Source organism: Heteronotia binoei, chromosome 10, assembly GCF_032191835.1.
Source record: "Heteronotia binoei isolate CCM8104 ecotype False Entrance Well chromosome 10, APGP_CSIRO_Hbin_v1, whole genome shotgun sequence".
NCBI classification, from domain to species: Eukaryota; Metazoa; Chordata; class Lepidosauria; order Squamata; family Gekkonidae; genus Heteronotia; species Heteronotia binoei.
The window spans coordinates 29,039,817-29,059,707 of NC_083232.1; the positions used below are offsets into that span (position 1 = coordinate 29,039,817).

Here is a 19,891-nt window from a genome sequence, read left to right on the forward strand (position 1 = left end):
TCATCATTTTGTGCCATTTTGGTACTGCACTCTTCACAATGCTTGAAAAGTGCCATTTTACCTTAATCTTGAGGTAAATTAATTATTTGGAAGTCTAAAGAACATTGTTTCAATCAGCTTGCTCGCTCTATGTCCTCTTCTTATGGCAGCAAGAAGAAAACTGTGGGAAAATTATCCCACTCCGAGATCACATGACCCTTTGGGAAACTCTATAAGGAGGATTGAAGGGAGGGGGAGCACTCAGGCTCTAGAAACTTATTTTTAAAAGTTTGCTAGCTCCTCTCTGTGGCAGTCCTGAGAAAGCGGGAGTCCCATGTGGGACTGCACAGAAGCCACGATGATGAACAAACCCTTGAATCTAAGGAATAATATTAACAAAACCTCTATGACAAATATGAGAGAATTCTAGATTTGAGAGATTAGAACTACTGTCCTAAAGAATGCACTGTCTAAATGTAAACATGGGAGAACAAATTTTGAGTGAGGAAGTATGCATGCACACGAAAGCTCATACCTTGAATAAATTTTTGTTCGTCTTAAAGGTACCACTGGACTCAAAATTTGTTCTGCTCCTTCAGACCAACATGGCTGCCCCCTGGATCTACAAACATGGTAGTTAAGGCTACTTTTTGGGTTTACTTTTTGTTGAAACTTTATACAAATTACATGGTGGGGAACTTTTTGACTGTTGATTGTTTTTGTCTCTGTAATGTGGTAGTGCTGGGAGGGAAGGCTGCATGGTATAGCACAGGGGTGGCCAAAGTTGCTTAACATAAGAGCCACATAGAATAAATGTCAGATGTTTGAGAGCTGCAAGACACGAACAAATATTACAGAAACATATTTATTAAAACTCTTAATACTTTCTTTGCATAGAAACATAAAATACACATGCATGTACTTTACAACATGACCATGCTAGAATAACAGTCCCCATAAGACCAGCATAGGGAAAGATAAGGGAATTATTTTTTTGCACCAGTAGGAGAAAGAAACACACATCTACCCTATAAATCACTGACCACTTTTTGCATCATGATGCATTCTTCTTTGCCTTGACACCAAGGTTAATAAATATAACTCCTACAAGAGCTAGGAAACTAAGGGGGAACCCTGAGCCACTCTAATTCTGTCCTTCCAGTGGCTTTCTTGGCTCTTTTGCTCTCTTCCCCTATTCTAGGTCTCTGGGAGACCTCTGTGGTGGATGAGAAGAGCTTGCAAGTCTGTATATTTCCCCCTCCTTCCCCACTTCATACACTGCAGAAATAGTCACCTACCTGTAGATCAGTGCTCAGAGGCTGACTGAGGTCCCAAATCTAAGCACACTTACTTGAAAGTAAGCTTGCACTAAGTTCTTGCTTGACCTCCAGGAGCCAAACAATATGTGTGAAAGCAGTGTGTGACTCCCAAGCCACAACTTTGCCACTCCTGGTATAGCCCAAACTCTCTACCAGTCCTGCCCTTCATATGCACAGCTCTCCTTTCTCAAGGGTACACATTTTGGCTTGGGAATGCACAAAGGACTGTTAGGGAATGGAAGATGTACTTTCCTTGTTCACTTTTCCATACTTTTGCTTTTAAAACTCAGAGGTCCTGAGTTTTTGTCTGAGAATCCTGCGGGGAAACTAAAAAAACCCAAGCTGCTTCTGAAGTGAGCTGAAGAGAGGAGGGACTCATCCAAATTAATTTTTACTGAGTAGGAGTTTTTAAAGAATGAACATTCATTCATAATAGCACAAGCTATGACTATGCATGAACATTAACCTGGATGGATATCCTTGAGTTAGTTATAGTTAATACGCAACAAGACATTTATACATTTTGTTTGTGGAATGTCTTAAAAATCCAGACTGTGATCTATCAGTGACATATCTAATGTACAACAAGTCAAAGAGCACTCACGCTTAAGTCTGCTTTCTTCTCCTGGACCTGGAACAAAAGCCTGTACCTTTTCCAGATCCTCTAGGTTTGCCTCTAGACTTGCAGTCAACAGCTCTCTTTGTGCTGCTAGCTCTTTTATCATTTCATCTAAGAAAATGGGAATACATCCTACATGTAGTGTACATCTTATTAAAATTACACATTTTATACTTTCAATTTTGCTTTTAAATAATATACTATAAAACGGTCTCTAGTGTAACAATGCAATATCCATTTATTTAAATGCTTATGCCTCACTTCATTATCCTGCATTCTTAAAGATGCCTGCAGCCCAAAACAAACAGTAAAGTACAATTCACTGATAAAAGTATATTAAAAATACAATAAATACATACAACAGAATGAACAGTTAACAGCAGCTCTATAATAATAACATAATCAGCAGTCTTAATCACCACGTAACAGGACCAAAAATCTTCCTGAGCAAGAAACTTTTTACAAGACCCCCCCCCCCTCCAAATCTAAGAAAGAACCTGCCAGATAATCCTCATTGGGGAAGACATTCCAAAAGACTGTGTCACAGTCATGAAATACCTGCCTTTTGACCCCCATTGTCCAGACTTGAATGATCTACACTCAATTAGATTTAGAGTGGGAAAGAAACTCCTCCTGAGGAGCCTTCCCTCCCCCCCCAAAAAATGCTATACCCAAGGTTCCAAACACATTGGAATCTCCATAGGGAAATCACAAGCTCACCAAACAACAGGAAACTAACTTAGGAACTGATTAACATGAACACCCTGGAACCCCTGATTAGATCTGTTTAATTCCAGAACCCCTGCCATTCATCCATTTCTGTAGGGCTTGATATTTAAAGTGAGCCAGGATTAAAGAAAAAAACTTAAAACAGTAGATCACAGCATTACAGCAATCTCCATGCTGTAATGAGCATGGGATCCAAAACCAAAGTCAAATACCTATATAAAATATAACACTTTTATTTAAAATTTTCTTTAATAATTAATATGATATGCTGAACGATATATTTACAACTGGTACTATTCGGGTTTGAAAAACAGAACCTTTGAAACCTGAATATTTGTAGTGGTAATAAGGATGTGCGTTCAGATATAACTAAGCAGAATATATATATAAAAAAATACCTTATCAGTATTTTTCAGCTCTAATCAGGCCAAATATATCCAGGATTCTTCAGATTACTGGATATATTCAAGATTAACTGGAAATGTCAGGAGCTGATATTTGCAGTTATTTGCTGTAGCTGGTTTGGTTCATGGGGTTTTCTGTGGCTTCTTATAGTTTACGTTGATATTCTCATAATTTACAGTGGTCAAGATTCTTGCATTTTGCATAGGTCAAGATTCTCACATTTTACATTGGTTAGGCTTAGCAATAGCTTGCAATAGCCTTCTGGGGGAGAGATTCTCTGTTTCTACATTCCCTCCACACAGTGGAGGACATCTGGGGGCATTTTGTTCAGGAGCAAACAGAATTGGATCTCTTGGGCTAACTGACTTGAAATTTGAGAGTTATTTGGAGAAACGTCGACTGTGGGGTGACATGATAGAGGTTTACAAGATAATGCATGGGATGGAGAAAGTAAAGAAAGAAGTACTTTTCTCCCTTTCTCACAATACAAGAACTCGTGGGCATTCAATGAAATTGCTGAGCAGTTGGGTTAGAATTGTCAAAAGGAAGTACTTCCTCGCCCAAAGGGTGATTAACATGTGGAAATCACTGCCACAGGAGGTGGTGGCGGCTACAAGCATAGCCAGCTTCAAGAAGGGATTGGATAAAAATATGGCGCAGAGGTCCATCAGTGGCTATTAGCCACAGCATTTTATTGGAATTGTCTGGGGCAGTGATGCTCTGTATTCTTGGAGCTTGGTGGGGGGCAAAGTGGAAGGGCTTCTAGCCCCACTTGTGAACCTCCTGATGGCACTTGGGGGGGTTTTTTGGCCACTGTGTGGCACAGAGTGTTGGACTGGATAGGCCATTGGCCTGATCCAACATGCGTTCTCTTATGTTGTTATGTTCTCATTTAAAGAACAGTCGCCAGAAGCAACCCAGCAATTTTGATGCCACTACCTCTAAAAATATTGTCCCAGGCTCTGGAAAATTCTTCATAATGAATAATGGAGCTAAAAAATATTGTAAACCTGGGGGGGGGGGGACCCAACAGATACAAACACCATACTGATATTTGGTACATGGAAAACTCAATATTTTTTAGCTCCAATATGTCCAGATCTGAAAAATACCTTATTTTTCTGCACACTCCTAATTTACATATTGTATATTACACATTGTAATGGTTGAAAAAATGTTTGAATAATCTAAACTCTTATTTGTTGTTATACACAGTGGTTGCTTCTTTTGAACTCACTAGTATATGATTATACCCACACAAAAAAGCAGTGTGAAAAGCTGTAGCAAATTCTAGCTAAGAACAGCATGCCACTGGGGAATCATCTACCCTAGGCTTATGGTATAAAGAATGACTTATCATGCACACGCTATGTAAATTTATACAACTAGTAAAGTATCTGCTATCTGGAGTGGGATGGAAGTGAAAGACAAGTATTTGGCAGGAACTGTGCACACATTATATCCTTAAAAGAGACCTACTGGGGAAGGCTACTGCTATAAGAGAGGTTGGTGCATTTTGTCCCCACTAGTTCTGAACTGCAACATTATTTTTATTCATGAGCGACTGAAAGTTATTTTCTTATATGAATGTAATATCTTTGTAACAGGGCTGGGTAAACTTTCCTTGTGATTCTGGAAAGCATAATATTTGGATTAAGAATCACATTTTGGCTTCTCAGCTGTATATCAAAGTGCACCACAAAACTCAAACACATTCAATGGGAACTAGGCAATCTATCTCCACAAAGCCCTATCCTCCATCTGCATAATCCTAGTTTGGATTCCTGCATGGTCTGACTAATGTATGATATAATCCTGACTAGTGTAAACATAAAAAGATTGTAGTTACCATTCTCAAAGCTAGGTTCAATAGCTGCAATAGCCTGTGCTTCCTGTAAATCGTTCAGATTTTTTTCCAGATCAGCAAGCAACACCCTCCTTTTCCCTGACAGCTCATTTATTTCCTCCTCTATAAAATGAGAAACAGTGTAAAATGTATAAATTCATTACTTTTAATCTTGCATCCCACAAAAGAATAATATTCTGCTATGGGGAAAAAAAATACCACCAGTAAATAAGGATGGGGAAAGACCTTATCATAAGCACAGTTTTTCTTTAATGAATCATGATTATAACAACTGGGGGGGGGAAATCAGGAGTAGTTTAGAAATGGACCAGTCATACAAACTGCTGATAAAGAATCAAGTACATTCAACTTTAATGCCCCAGTATTATTTCCAGATTGCAAAACTCTTATCAGCTAATAATATATTAAAAGGTAAAGGTAGTCCCCTGTGCAAGCACCAGTCGTTTCCAACTCTGGGATGACATCACTTCACGATGTTTTTATAGTAGACTTTTTTACAGGGTGGTTTGCCATTGCCTTCCCCAGCCATCTAAATTTCCCCCCCAGCAAGCTGGGTACTCATTTTACCGAAATCGGAAGGATGGAAGGCTGAGTCAACTTTGAGCTGGCTACCTGAACCCAGCTTCCGCTGGGATCGAACTTAGGTTGTGAGAAGAGAGCTCTGATTGCAGTACTGCAGCTTTACCACTCTGCGCCACAGGGATCCTTCTAATAATAGATGCAGCTCCCCTATCTAGAATCCAATGAGAAGGATTCTGGGATGAATGACCTTCTGGATATAGAAATTCACTGGGCACCTCCAGGAATAAGCTGTTTGTCCAGTGAATCTCTTTGTCTAAGTAAGCTTTTGGGTTCAGTAGGAGGAGATAAGAGATTAAATCCCATTCTATGTTAGGGCAGCTCAAATGTTTGTAGGCTTGGTGTACTCTCTACTCATCAACCATGAGTTGGGAGCTAACTCCTTAAGTAGCTGTTTGGCTACCTGAAAGGGGCCAAACTCTATTCACTCCTCACATGTAGCATGTCAGAGAACAGTAGCAGATGCTCTTATCCCCTCTGAAATGGCAGAGAACTGTCAGGGAACTGTTGGAGGTGCATGAATGCACCACAATGCTGTGGAGAAGGGAAGAAAAACTCCACTTCCCAAAAGCATTGAGCAGATAACACAAGCTATCACAGACTAATATAGCTGGCACTCTGAAACCTGAAAAATCAGTGTTGCTGTCCCAATGCATTTAGTCTAAATAAATAAGTGGTACATTAGGCTGCTTGCTGGCATCACTTTTGTTGAAATTTGATATAAATTATATTATGTCAAGGCTTTTGATTCACATTTGTTAGCATGACTGCAATATGGTATTATTATCCCAAAAATATTGGCCTTAAAGAACTTGTAATTTGCATTATAGAAAATATGCCTTCTTGGTTTTTTTGGTTACTGAAGCCCTTATTGTATTCATAGATAGGCAATCCATCAAGCAAGGAATGTGTTTAAAATATTTAGATCTTTTTCAAAGAAAATATTCTTCCAAATACAAAAGAAGAAAACATACACAACAATTCAAAGTGCTCATTAACTCTGATGCAAGATATTCTTAGATTCAAAAGTACAACGAAGGAAATGTAATTATTCCTGCTTTAAAAATTTAAGCAAGCCCTTCAAGCAGCCTTGTTATTTGGAGATATATGATACAGCCAGACCCCCTTTGGAAGGAGCAACTTCCAATTAACATATATTCTCATTAATATTAGGAGCAATTTCAGTACTTGGAGCATGTCCCTTATTCCACTGAATGGAAGACTTTGCTTTTGCTGTCCTGCTTTTTGAGCTGCGAATTTAATCAGCGTATAGCCCATTTACTCCTTTGTTTCCATTCCTCTGTAAGGCAGACCAACAGCTTGGTTAACAGACCAGATGAAGGGCAAAGAAATGAAGCCAGCAACCCAGCCAACACCACCAAGGAATAATTTACTAGCAGGGCTGGCAATGGGGCTTTTGCTGCCCCAGGCAAGGCCCCATCCCCGCCCCCAACTTCCAGTTTGGGGAGAGGGGTGCAGCGATGGGTGCATGCCCACTGCTACAGCGCCCCGCCAACCTCACTCAGGCTTCCTGGGTTGTGGGAAGCCTGAACATGGTTGGGAGAATGCTACGACTCTTGCATAGCACACTCCTCACAAGGTTTTATTATGACAATTATAATTCGAGAAGCATTTTAAGGTAGATGCTGAGCTGATATAATTTAGTACACCTTCTGGTGATGTCAGGGGTGTGTAACATACGCAAATCAGTTATGCAAATGAGTTCTGCTAATGAGCTCCAGCACCTCTTTTTTTACTAAATGACCCCTGCTACTGAACTTGTCTAGATCTATGGTTTTTCCTTCACCTTCTTTTGCAACAGAAGCACACTATTTCTAAATCTTTACAGATATTTTGTCACTTTTCTTATTAGATATATGGTATATATAGATTTTTTCAAACTTTTTTGTTTTCCATTTACCATGCTTAATTTTTTCCACTAGTTCTGTTTCTTGAGACTTCGTATCTTGCAGCTCTTGTTCATTTGCCTCCAGACAAGCAGTTAATGCTTCTCTTTCTTGTAGTAACTCTTTTACTTGGTTCTCTGTGAAAAGAGGATCATTTTTGTACCTATTTTAAAATAATTCAGCAAGTGCTACCTGCAATATGAAATCTGGAAAAAGGCAACCTAACAACAAAAACTATCTTTGTATAAGTGAATAACCACTTCAAAAATATAAAAATACTGTAGAAACTAAATGTCTATTTGAAGTCTGAATTCTTTGAGGACTAAGTACAAAATGATCACATCTTATTATACAAAAGCAGCATTTTAATAATACAACAAAATCTTTGTACTACTCATTTATTTATATCGAAAAATTATATGCTACTTGTTTGAGGCTTCTAACAACAAAATAGTAAGACAATACCAACAAGCCATTAAAATAATTAGAAACTACTAAGCCAATACCACAAATTCAAACTAGCTTCTTTTGTAATATATGTGAAGAACCTTTTTAGCTCCATAGTCAATATCACTTATTTTAAACGGGCTTGGTGGTCCGCACATATATATGGACATATTCATGCTTTTTATACATGTTCACTTTCTTATACATTTCTCGGAATATACCATCTGTCTAAAACAACCAGGCAAACAAACTTTCTATCATTAACTTTTCTTCTTCATAGCATGAGTTGCTTTGGAAAGTATTAATTAGCTAAGTATTGAGTAGGTTCTGCCTTGCAATAGCCATCCCATGAAACAGTTTATCATCACTTCTGAAATGGAACAGTTTATTATCACTTTTCATCCTTTATAGCCTTCCCCTTCCACATCAAGGTGACTTGCTTTTGATTAGATTATTTGCCTGCTAATAGGACCTTCCCTCCCAAATTATCATTCTAAATCTTAATTTTAGGTGAAATAGCAATTCCACCATGCAATCTAATCATCAGGTCCTATCTAAAGTTCTTAGAAACCAATCACACTCACATAAAGTAGAACTAAGAAATGGGAAAAGGCTAATGTGGTGATAAATGGATGTACACATACACAGCACCCAGATACTTACTACTTATTTCTGATGGCTGAGTAGCTGCAATAGCTTGTGCTTCTTTCAAATTTATCAGATTCGATTCCAGCACTGAAATCAGTAAGCTTCTTTTTTTTGTCAGCTCATTAGTTTTGTTTTCTTTAAAAAGCACAACAAATTTGATCCATTATGAGAAAAAGCTTATCTATATACTCTGAATCAAATCTATCATGAAATTAAAAGTTTTATGTATACTACTAATCCATATTTTTTTAAAAAATGGAAGTCTAGCCTTCACAGGTGGACCATGTTAAGTTTCAAGACAATAAATCTAGTGCAATTTTCTCATATTCCAGTGGAAGGAAAAACAGAATGTACTTCTGTACTTGCAGTATTTGTCTACACATATTCACAACAATCCCAAAAATCCAAAAAAAAAAGTTTAGAGTGGTTTGGTTGTTCCCTAGGGTGAATCTGAGCATGCAAATGTTGCACTGAGACTTAATGTTGCACTGGAGCTGACTGTTTTTATGCTTTGTGCTATCAGTTTACTGTTTATCTTTTTATTCATTTATCTTGGGTATCTTTGTACTCTTCATTGTAAATTGCTTTGGTGACTTCTTTGGCCTAAAAGTGTGCATAAGTAACTGTAATTATTATTAATAATAAATATCACTGAACATGTTTTCGCTGATGATTTGACAGTAAGGGATACTACCTACCAAGAGCTAGATTACAATCCAAGATTACTGAGTTCATTTACAGATTCAGAATAGTCCCTCACAAGGCTAAATAGGAACCTGACTACAGATGCAAATTTTCTGCCCCTAAGCATATCTCCCCTTGTTCTAATCAAGCTGAGTATATTCCTCATTGTACCTTGGCATCTTGACTCCTTTCATTGCAACACCCCTCCTATCTTCTGATTGGGTAAAAAGGACTCAAGGATCTCCATTCTTATTTTTGTCTAACAAAGGGGGCTCTAACTCTTGAAAGCTTATTCCCCAGAAATCATGTTGGTCTCTAAAGTGCTATTGGATTTGAATCTAGCTCTTCTGTTGCAGACCAACATGGCTGCTCTCCCAATGAACCCACCAAGGTCTTCTTGAGTAGGGACAACAGTTTCTGCTTGCTGAAGGTCCTTTAAATTTGATTCCAGATCTGCAAGCAGGATCTTTCTCATCTTTGCCATCTCATTAACTTCCTCCTCTATGAAGACAGAAATATTTTACAAACACAGAAATGAACACAGGAATTATATTCTATGTACACGTTATTGTAGTATATATTTTCTGATGTTGAATTCACACAGCAATTATTATATTCTATCATATTATTCGCTGCATTTATCTCATAGATTTTACCTGTCTGGCCAGCTTCAGCCTGTGTTAGATGCAGAAGGTTTAGAGTTGATGCTATATTTGCAAGGATATGTCTTTTCTTCTCTCTTTGCTCTTTATCTATGTTACATGCAGAGAGTAAAAGAAGTGAGAAACCATTTATTAACAGAAAATGCCGTCTATATTCCTTTATTTCACTGTTAGAGGGAATCTAACAGTCTTGTCAGCCACCAGCATTGGTCTTGTCAGCCACCAGCGAGCCTGCAGCAGACGTGGACTACTGCACCCTTCTTAAATCTTCGTTCGCGAAGTCAAGCCGAGAGAGAGAGGGAATCTACCTTAACTAGCTCTAGTGATGTGGGGCTTGGAAGTACAATGGCAGCACCATCCTAAGGAAAGTTACATCTTCTTAACGCATTCATATTAATGGAATTAAGAGTATAATTCTTCTTAGGATTTATTTTATTAGAAAATGCCTATACTACCTTTCCAGAAAACATGCTAGAGATGGCTTTCAAAGTAAACATAATAATACATTAAAGTTGTTAACAATTAATAAACTATTCAAACTCAGCATTAAAAATTCAGCATGAGCACACAACAGAATAAAAACGTTGAGCAGGTTTAACCATCTCATAAAGCAGTTCTCAGGTCTATAAAATGTAATTAAAAGATCAACCCTTAATTAAAGACTTGGCTAAAAGGAACATTTTGGCCTACCACCTAAGGGAGAGTAGGTAGGCACCAGGTGAGCCTCAGGGGGAAGGGGATTCTGCAAGCTAGGTGCCCTCACTGAAACAGTGTCACCTCTGCTAGCCACATTCCTCATCTCCAAAGGGCAGGGGACAGAGAGAAGGGGTTGTGAGGCAGGTCCCAACTGACAGGTTGGACAGTATGGGAGAAGGCAGTGTTTGAAGAATAGCACTGTAAGCTGTAAAAATAAAGGGTTCAATACAGCCATTGTGCTCAGCAAAGTCTGAAACCTTCCTCAAAAAAAAGGAGGTATTTAGTTACTTTGAAAATTGTGCCTTTCCAGAAATCTGCCCAAGATGGCTCCTAAAGTAAAAAAAATATAACAAATAAATCTTAAAGCAAGAATACAAATATTGTCAATATTTTGTTGTTGTTCTATGGTCGCACAGTCGAGTCCGACTCTTTGCGACCCCATGGACAAAGTCACGCCAGACCCTCCTGTCTTCCACCATCCTTCAAAGTCTGCTCAAATTAATGTAAGTTACATCAGCAACGCTGTCCAACAATAGATCCAAGTAAGCAGCCCTGTTGGTCTGAAGTAGCAGAACAAAATAGGAGTCAATTGCACCTTTAAGACCAACTTACGTTTTATTTAGAACGTAAGCTTTCGAGTGCTCTAAGCACACTTCATCAGACGAGGAATCCGGCACAGTTCACAGTCCAGCCATCTCATTTTTTGCCATCCCCTTCTTCTTTTGCCTTCTGTCTTTCCCAGCATCAGGATCTTCTCCAGTTTGGTGTAGTGGTTAAGTGTGTGGACTCTTATCTGGGAGAACTGGGTTTGATTTCCCACTCCTCCACTTGCACCTGCTGGAATGGCCTTGGGTCAGCCATAGCTCTGGCAGAGGTTGTCCTTGAAAGGGCAGCTGCTGTGAGAGCCCTCTCCAGCCCCACCCACCTCACAGGATGCTTGTTGTGGGGGAGGAAGGTAAAGGAGATTGTGAGTCACTCTGAGACTCTTCGGAGTGGAGGGCGGGATATAAATCCAATATCTTCTTCTTCTTCTTCTTCCAGTGAGTGCTCCCTTCTCATTTGGTGGCCAAAGTATTTGAGTTTCAGCTTCAGCATCTGACCTTCCAGGAAACAGTCTGGGTTGATTTCCCTTAGGACTGACTGATTTGATCTTCTTGCAGTCCAAGGGACTCTCAAGAGTCTTCTCCAGCATAAAATCAAGCCAACAACAAAAATCAAGATTCAGCAACCTAAAATGACATCTATAAAATGGTCTTCGGGCTGGAAGCAGTCAAAGAAAACTGAAGCAGACCACAAAACGTAATTTTTCAGTCCAAAGACTGACATCCCAAGGGCAGTACATTAGGCAGCCAGGAAAGCCTCAAGGAGGAGGATATTCCAAAGGGAAGGCACCGAAAAAAACTAAGACAAACTGAGCAAAAGAAGGGACTGAGTTTGTTTGCTTCAACTGACTTTGCCATTTAAGTTCTCCTTCAAGATATATAATTTTTTTATAGCTGTCATGTTGTAAGCAGTCTGAGGTCACAAATTTGTCCAGCCTAAATTCAAATATGCTTGGCAGGTTCAAAAGCAGCCAGCAATGGAACTAACGTCATAAAAGAGAATGAAGCATGCTACTTTTATTTGGGGGTGGGGTAGTACACTGGTTTGAAGGTGTTGGGGAAAACCCTTCTTCAGGTTTATATTTTCCTACTCCTTTATTTATCTTTTCTCCCTTTAAAGGATATCTAAGTCAACAAAATTCCCTAGGGTTATTAACCACTAAGCGCGCAAGGCACTATGGATCTACAGACAGAAAAAGTAGTTCTCAGATACTTGTAGTCAATTCAGGGAGGGAGGAAGAAAGAGAGAGAGAAGTTGCCAGCAGCTCACCTCACTACTGTGAGTGAACCACCATGAATTCACCCAGGAAACATTAGAATAGTTTCCCTCCTCTTTTCAAGGAAGACAAGAAATGTAGAGGTGTACTGGGCTTTACTCCGAAAACCAGAGCAAAAGGGGATGATACAGAAATTGGAAACAACAAACAGAATCTCAACAAGTGGAGTCTACAGAACGACTGTCCATGATGGTAAGGGAAAAATGTGTAGAGGACTGTTCAGAACAGGCACACTGCCTTTCCTCCGCACTCTCTGGAAAGTTATCTGTTCCCTACCTCTCACTGTGCATAAAGAAGCTAAATGCTGGAATGCATAAGCTCTTATTGTCTGGCACCTGAAGCAAAAAATAAATATATAAACCCTTGTCCTTTTAGATACTTCTCCCAAAACTAAAGGAATGCAGCTTTTCTCCTTTTAGATGCTACCTAATGATTTCAGAAACTAGTGTATTTCAAATCTGCCCAGATTTAATGTCAAAATGTTAAACTAATAAAAGAAAATAAATGAATTTAGAAGAACAATTAGCAGAACCAAACAGCAGCAAAAATGTTGCTGATACATTAATGAGTCTCTGTGTCTCCAAGGAATGAACAAATAAAATTAAATCTGCTAGAAGCAGCCAGCTACCTAACAGGGCTCATTAAATTGTATTTTATAGTATGATTGCTCTTATAGGTGTCCCTCTTGAAGGGAGATTTAGTTAGCTGATTCCAAGATTCCACCTGCAACGCATCTTTTCATACTTTCTCAAATATTTACTTCCATTTGCCTGAGGTTTTGAAATTGACAAGGGGTAAGGCCTCAGATGCATCTCCCTAAATATACTGAATACATTACATAGAGCAATGGAAACTGAGAACCACTTGTTAATAAATCTTTTATTTTCAGGAGTGGCATGAATTAATAAAACTAATAAAAACTAAACAATATGCACTCTTCAGACTTTTGATCACCACTCAAAAACCGTATATTATTAACATTCAACTTACCAACAACTTGACCCTCTTCTTCTGGAATGGGGAATTCTGCTTCCTGTTGTCCTTCTGCAGCTATTAGCTGATTTATTAACTGAAGCTTTTGTGCATATGGTAACATTTCTGTCTCATTGACAAAACCAAGCAACAGCATCATTGATCAATGCAAATGAAAGAATTACATATTGACAGCTTTTGATAACAGCTTAAAAGCACTGTCACATTACAGTGTCAAGACAGAGCCTGAAAATTCTGCCAAAACAAATTATAAGGATAAGGTTTTTTAATATATTTGTCTGAGACACTTTTGTAGAAACCGTCCTGTTAAACTTCTGTTCTTTACCCCCACACATTCAGTAGATTGGTTTCAGCTCCAAATTTTACCTACCTATTTCATCCAAAGTTTCCCCAAAAACTAATTGTTTATAGTTTATTCCAAATGTAATGCCACTGTATAGACCTGTATCATCTAATCAGTGCTTTTTTTGTAGCAGGAACTCCTTTGCATATTAGGCCACACACAGCTGATGTAGCCAATCCTCCTGGAGCTTACAGTAGGCCCTGTAAGAAGAGTCCTGTAAACTCTTGGAGGATTGGCTACATCAGGGGTGTGTGGCCTAATATGCAAATGAGTTCCTGCTACAAAAAGAGCCCTGCATCTAATACAGAAAACTAAATTATGTAGAACAGGTTTTTCCATTAAGTAGTAAATTAATCCTTATCATAAACTCTAGAAGTTTTTCTAGAATCTCATGTTTATTTTAACTTGTTGTTTGAGTACTTATTCCATACCTGAATGCCTTCTTGAGAAATGATCTAATAACCACCTTTTTCAGCAGCCTTGAAAAACCCCTTCTATCAGATTCTCTTAATTAATATAATTCACAATCCTACTATAAGGTTATAGTAGCTTAATCTTAGAATCTCTAAACAGAATTGAAATGAATAGTATTTATACAGATCAGATATAGCAAGGTCTGCCAAAATTATAGGGTTTTTTTTAATTTCTTCCTATTTAATATTCCCATATAAAATTTTATATGCTTGGTAAAATGTACATTTGGAGGGGGGCACTTGCGGCTCAATAGATAACTATCAGATCTACATGTAGAAAGTCCCAAATTTAATCCCAGTTTTAAAAAAAATACAGGTTGCACATGATATGAAAAACCTCTTCTTGAGACCCTGCACAGCCACTGCCAGTCAGAGTAGGCAATGCCTGACCTAACAGTCTAAAAATTTCATGTGTTCAATCAAATCAAGAACTGTGGTGGGGGTCACATGTTTCATCCAACTCATTCCCAAGTCCCACATGCCAGTGGCAAACTTGATATAACTGGGTCCTCCTGTTTCTCAGTCTTTTGGATATAGCCTAATAATAGCTGTAGATTTCTAGCAAGGACATCTCTGCTTCATGATCTATAATCTTAAAATACTTAACATAAGGAGCTATGATTTGTACTCACCTATGTTTTTGTTAGGGTCAAGCAAAAATTTAGCTACAGTTTCTGCTTCAGGGATTCCCTTCAGATCTGTCAAATGGTCTACAAGTTGTAGCATTCTTTCGTCAATCAAGTCCTTCATTTCATCTTCTATTTAAAAAAGCAAAGGAAATGAATTTTCTGCTCCTTTTTCTCATAGGAAAATTAACTACATACAGAGTAATTCTATACAGTTCCTCCACTCTGTCAATTGAAATCAATGGTGTTCAAACTAAGCAGGAAATATTATGATTATGAATAAAACAGCGTTAACCACCCAATAAAAAACAGTTGTGAGTGTTCATATTAGAGATATACAGTTTATGCATTTACTTTACATAGCTGATGTAATTCTGTTTTATGACAATAGCCAAAACAAAAATCACCAGAAATTCTAAAATAATTCCTGTGGAACAGCTATTACTTACAAGTGGTGCTTATTCTCAGTTCAGTTTTTTGAAGAAGTGCTTTGTTACATTATACTTCCACAGAATTTTTTCTCCTTAACAAAGCACTCTTGATGAGAGCAAATATCACCCACAATCAGACTACCCACATGCACTGACTGGGTATAGTCAATTTGAATAAACATGTAATAAAGAGTAAACAAGCTGTGCAGTCCTATGAAGATGCTTAGAACTGTACTGCAAGTCATTGAAGTAAAAAATTGGTTCAGGAATTTTTCACACCATTATGTTTTTGTTTTGTCTAATCAGGGGTGCAGTCACACGTCACATTAAAAGCGGGTGTGTAGCGCTCAAATTTGAACTGCTGAATATTGATTCGATGTAGGGCCGTTCAGACAAGCATCCAAGAATGCGATTCATTCTGTTGTTAAGCGATCAGAGATCCAATACTATCACGCTCTTTTCTTGGAGCATGCGTGATCAGATGGTGATTTCTGGGAGGTGGGGGGGGTCCATTGAACATGCGTCCAACTGTTTGGTGGGAAATCAAACGTTGCTTCAGAGGCGGGGGCGGGGAGGAAGGGGGGAAAGTTTCCAGAATTAACGTTGCCAATTCAAACCAGGGAACTGCCAGGAATTACTTTCATAGAAATTGGCAGTGACAATGATATCTAGAACTCCTCCACATTGAAAAAAAAGATTTTTTTTCCCTGTTCTGAATAGTGGGATAACGTTTCCCACCCCCTCCGATCCTGTGTTGATTGGAGAAGCAGAAGCGTCACCTCAGATTCCCAGATGATCTGGCAATGCGCATGTCTGCTGGGGCTTTTTTTTTTTAAAAAAAGGTGGGAGGGGCGGTAAACATTCCAAGGGGCAGTATCACGCGTGAGCTGTTCAAACAGGAAAAAGCCGATCTTGTGCCGCTTTTTTGAAAAAGGGCCAAACTTTCTGCACTGTCAAATTAATGCGGCATTGATCCGCAGCAAGTCGGAATGACCCTGGATGACACTTGATTGCCAGATGTGGATGTCTGAACGAACACATTTAATCCGTCAGCGAGACGGAGCTGTGTCGCCACTAATGGTATGTCTGACTGCACCCGACATGAAGCTACTAGTTTGTCATTCTCCCAAAGGACTCCTTAACTGGTTTCTGCATGCAACCTGTAGTTTTGTACTATTTTTAGTTTATGTCAAAATAGTAATAACCTTGAAGTCCTATGGGCTCTGGCCAAGTTCTTAGGGAAAGTCTTGGTAGAGCTGTGGCCTTCTCCAGAATTAAAGACTAGGGAAAGTAAGAAAAACTGTTAAACAAAAGAAGTTTCAGTTTTCACTTATTTATTGGTTGATAACAAATGGTAATTGGATTGAAATAAAACAACAGTAATTTTTAGTTATGTCTGATATCACAACTTACAATTTCTTTTATTACATTCTTTTGTTGCTAAATAACATATAGATGCCTCTGAAATAGCTTGCATCCAATACCTACTAATCAGAGTCTTTAGAGAAGACATAGAGATTACTTCTTTAATTGGAAAACAATAGATTACCAAAGGTATTTCAGAGAAGTAATTAACTAAGGGTAAAAACACATAAGACATGGGAGCTACATTCAGACAGCAAACTTAACTATAGTTATGGTAACATATGCACAAATCCCACTTGCTGCCAGGCTCAAATATTTGCCTCTCTTCTTCTATCTCCATTCTTATACAGCTCAAGGGAAAAAACCAGCTGAACACCAATTTTGGCTACCCATGAAATTTTAATGAAGAAGACTGCATATTTATACCCCGCCCTTCTCTCTGAATCAGAGACTCAGAGCAGCTTACAATCTCCTATATCTTCTCCCCCCACAACAGACACCCTGTGCTGAGAGGGCTCTCACAGCAGCTGCCCTTTCAAGGAGAACTCCTGCGATAGCTATGGCTAACCAAAGGTCATTCCAGCAGGTGCAAGTGGAGGAGTGAGGAATCAAATCCGGTTCTCCCAGATAAGAGTCCACACACTTAGCCACTACACCAAACTGGCTCTCTTAATGCAAGTCCTTGGTTAACCAGAGTTTGTGTCTCCCCTCCCCCCTAGTCAGGATTCTGTCATGAGCCCTGACGAGGAGCTGGAGAGGTTAACAGACCTGGAAGAGTTGCCAGCCAGTTCCTCAACTAAACAAACAGCAGCTGACCCATCAATCACTCTCCAGGCACTAGTGTCAGCTATTGAGGATCAATTTCCTCCAAGCTCTCCTCCTCTCATCTCAAAAGTTCGAAGCAGGCTCCAGAAAGAACTTTCAGAGCGAAGACATGAGGCATGCCGATGCTTCAGATCTCTCAGCCCTGAGTTCTAGCAGAGTCACTGCCACCCAGGGAACAGGCTGATTGAGACTCCCATATAGCTCCCACCCAGGACCTGGTAACCTTGTGGAAGCAACAAGTCTATTCTCTGGCTTGCATCCACACTCTTTCCTGATCCCTGATCCTGACCTGCTTGATTTCCTTGGAACCCTGACCTTTTGGCTTTTGGACATTGACTTCTGATTCCGGTTTGTGATTCTGCATTGGTGACTTGGTTCCTGCTTGATTTCCTGGACTCTGACCTTGGACTGGCTTTGGACTCCTGCCTGCCTGCACCCTGAAAAAGTGACAGATTCTATGCCTAGATTAAACTCTGATTGAGAATACCAGTTAGTGGGGAAAATAGGCTATGGTTAGCTGATGCACCTACTTCTGTACACCATGTGTAACCAGTGTTTAACAATAATTCCTTCATTACATTCCTCAAAAAAAAGGAGGCAGGAAAAGAAAGCACCAAGGAAGAACATCTGGAACAAGCCAGATGTATGTATATCTGAATGTATTGGGAGATCCATGATTGGGTCCTTCCCATCAACTTTAAAAGTCTCCCAGAATCACAGTGCTCTTCAGGCAGTGTCCTTAAAATAAACCAATTGAGTAAAATGTGAATCCAAATAAAACCCATCCCATAAAAATATGAATATCGATGAATCCCTTAAGCAGCTCAGACCAGAGGGAACAACAGACAAGCAAAACAATCAACCACATGGAGAAATAACAAGAGGACAAACAATACACAGCTAGGAAAAGTACACCAGCTAATGCGGTGAAGGAGAACACATGAACACATGTACATTAATTAAAAGTGCCCCCCTCAACAAATATATTTTCACAGGATGCTTAAAACCCAGAAATGTGCTAGATGAGTCAATGAAGAGAGGTCATTCCACAACTGAGGCACTGCAACTAAAAAAAGCACTGACTTAGTGCTACTCATCCCATTTGAGAAAGTGGGGACACATGCATCAGCAATTGTGTCAAACCAAGTCAACCATGTTGACCCCAATGACACTTTCAGAATTTTGAACAAAGGCAATGGGCACTATCACAAAATGGCTGCTATTTGAGCAAGTCAATAACACAATCTCACAAATTCCGCAAGTGGGTAGCCATGTTGGTTTCTGGTAGAAGAGCAAGATTCAAATCCAGTAGCACCTCAATGCCCAACAAGATTTCCAGAGTATAGCCTTTCAAGAGTTGAAGCTCCCCTCCTTAGGAGCGTTCAAAAAATGTAAATTTCCAAAAGGGCAGTTCCTGCAGATGCAAAGGAAGCATCTCCAACACAGTGCAGATGGAGAAAAACTGGGATCATCATTTTCCCTTGTAGAAGAGACTGTTCAGTTTTAACTGCCAAAGAAAGGAAGGATTTGCTCTGTACACACTAGGGATGTGCATTCGGTTCGGCCGAACCGTATTTACAGCCGAATCAGCACTGATTCGGCTGTATGCGGAATAGGCTGCAGCCGATCCCCATAGGCGCCCATTATACGGCAGCCGAATACGGCTGTCAATTCAAAAGGCGGCAAAGTAGCTTCTGCAGCTTCAAAGGAGCTGCTTGCCTACTTTCGCGCCTTTAGTGGCCTCTTCCCGACTCTCCCTGGGATCAGGGAGGGGGGGAGGGGGAAGAGGAGCCCCAGCAGCCAATCCAAAGCATGCATTTGCAAAATGCATTGCAAATGCATGCTTTGAAGGGCTTTTTAAGGAGTCTTCCTTCCTGACTGGACTGACTCCTCCATTGCTGCTGTGTGTGAGAGATTGTGCAAAGGTCTGGCTGGCCCTTGGCTTAAGGTGCTGCCTGCAGCTCTCTCACTCAGCCTTACCAGACTTCCCCTGGACTAGAGAAGACAAGGTAAGACACTCTTGGGGTTCTTGTTTTTATTTATTGTTGGTAAAAGGACTTTTTTTAAGACTTAGAGTCCCTTTACTTATCCAGATTTGGGTGGTGGTGGGGTAGCTTATTTGGGGGTTTCTGCTTGGGGAGGGGGCCTGGGGTGGGGTGGGGTTGCCAATTTGCCCATATCTTAATTTAGTGAGAGGACTTTAAAAAGTGCAGTGTCCTTTTACTTCTCCTGATTTGGGTGGCTTGGATTTCTTGGGGTTAGGGTGAAGGGTTTTTTGGGGGGAGAGGGGTTGGCAAAGTTCCTGTATTGTTAAAAGTTAATTTTTTACTGTTCTAAAAGTATTCAGTGTTTGATTTGTTGCTGCTGTGTTGTGCTGCTGCTGTTTCTCTTTTCTTTGGGTTCTTGGGGGGGGGG

The 19,891-nt window shown here is 39.6% G+C and overlaps 1 protein-coding gene across 1 annotated transcript in view; it reads right to left on the bottom strand.

Annotated features, from left to right (window-relative positions):
• LOC132578375 (centrosome-associated protein CEP250-like) overlaps positions 1-14,983 on the bottom strand; it is an 83,213-nt gene extending 68,230 nt beyond the window's left edge. Inside the window, exons 1-8 of the mRNA XM_060248332.1 lie at positions 14,862-14,983; positions 13,411-13,518; positions 9,840-9,929; positions 9,571-9,684; positions 8,515-8,634; positions 7,419-7,541; positions 4,901-5,020; positions 1,903-2,028 (exon numbers count right to left, since the gene is read on the bottom strand). Coding sequence (XP_060104315.1) covers positions 1,903-2,028; positions 4,901-5,020; positions 7,419-7,541; positions 8,515-8,634; positions 9,571-9,684; positions 9,840-9,929; positions 13,411-13,518; positions 14,862-14,979 — 919 coding nt within the window. The 5' untranslated portion in view covers positions 14,980-14,983. The remainder of the gene's footprint in view (positions 1-1,902; positions 2,029-4,900; positions 5,021-7,418; positions 7,542-8,514; positions 8,635-9,570; positions 9,685-9,839; positions 9,930-13,410; positions 13,519-14,861) is intronic.
• Positions 14,984-19,891: the final 4,908 nt, after the last annotated feature.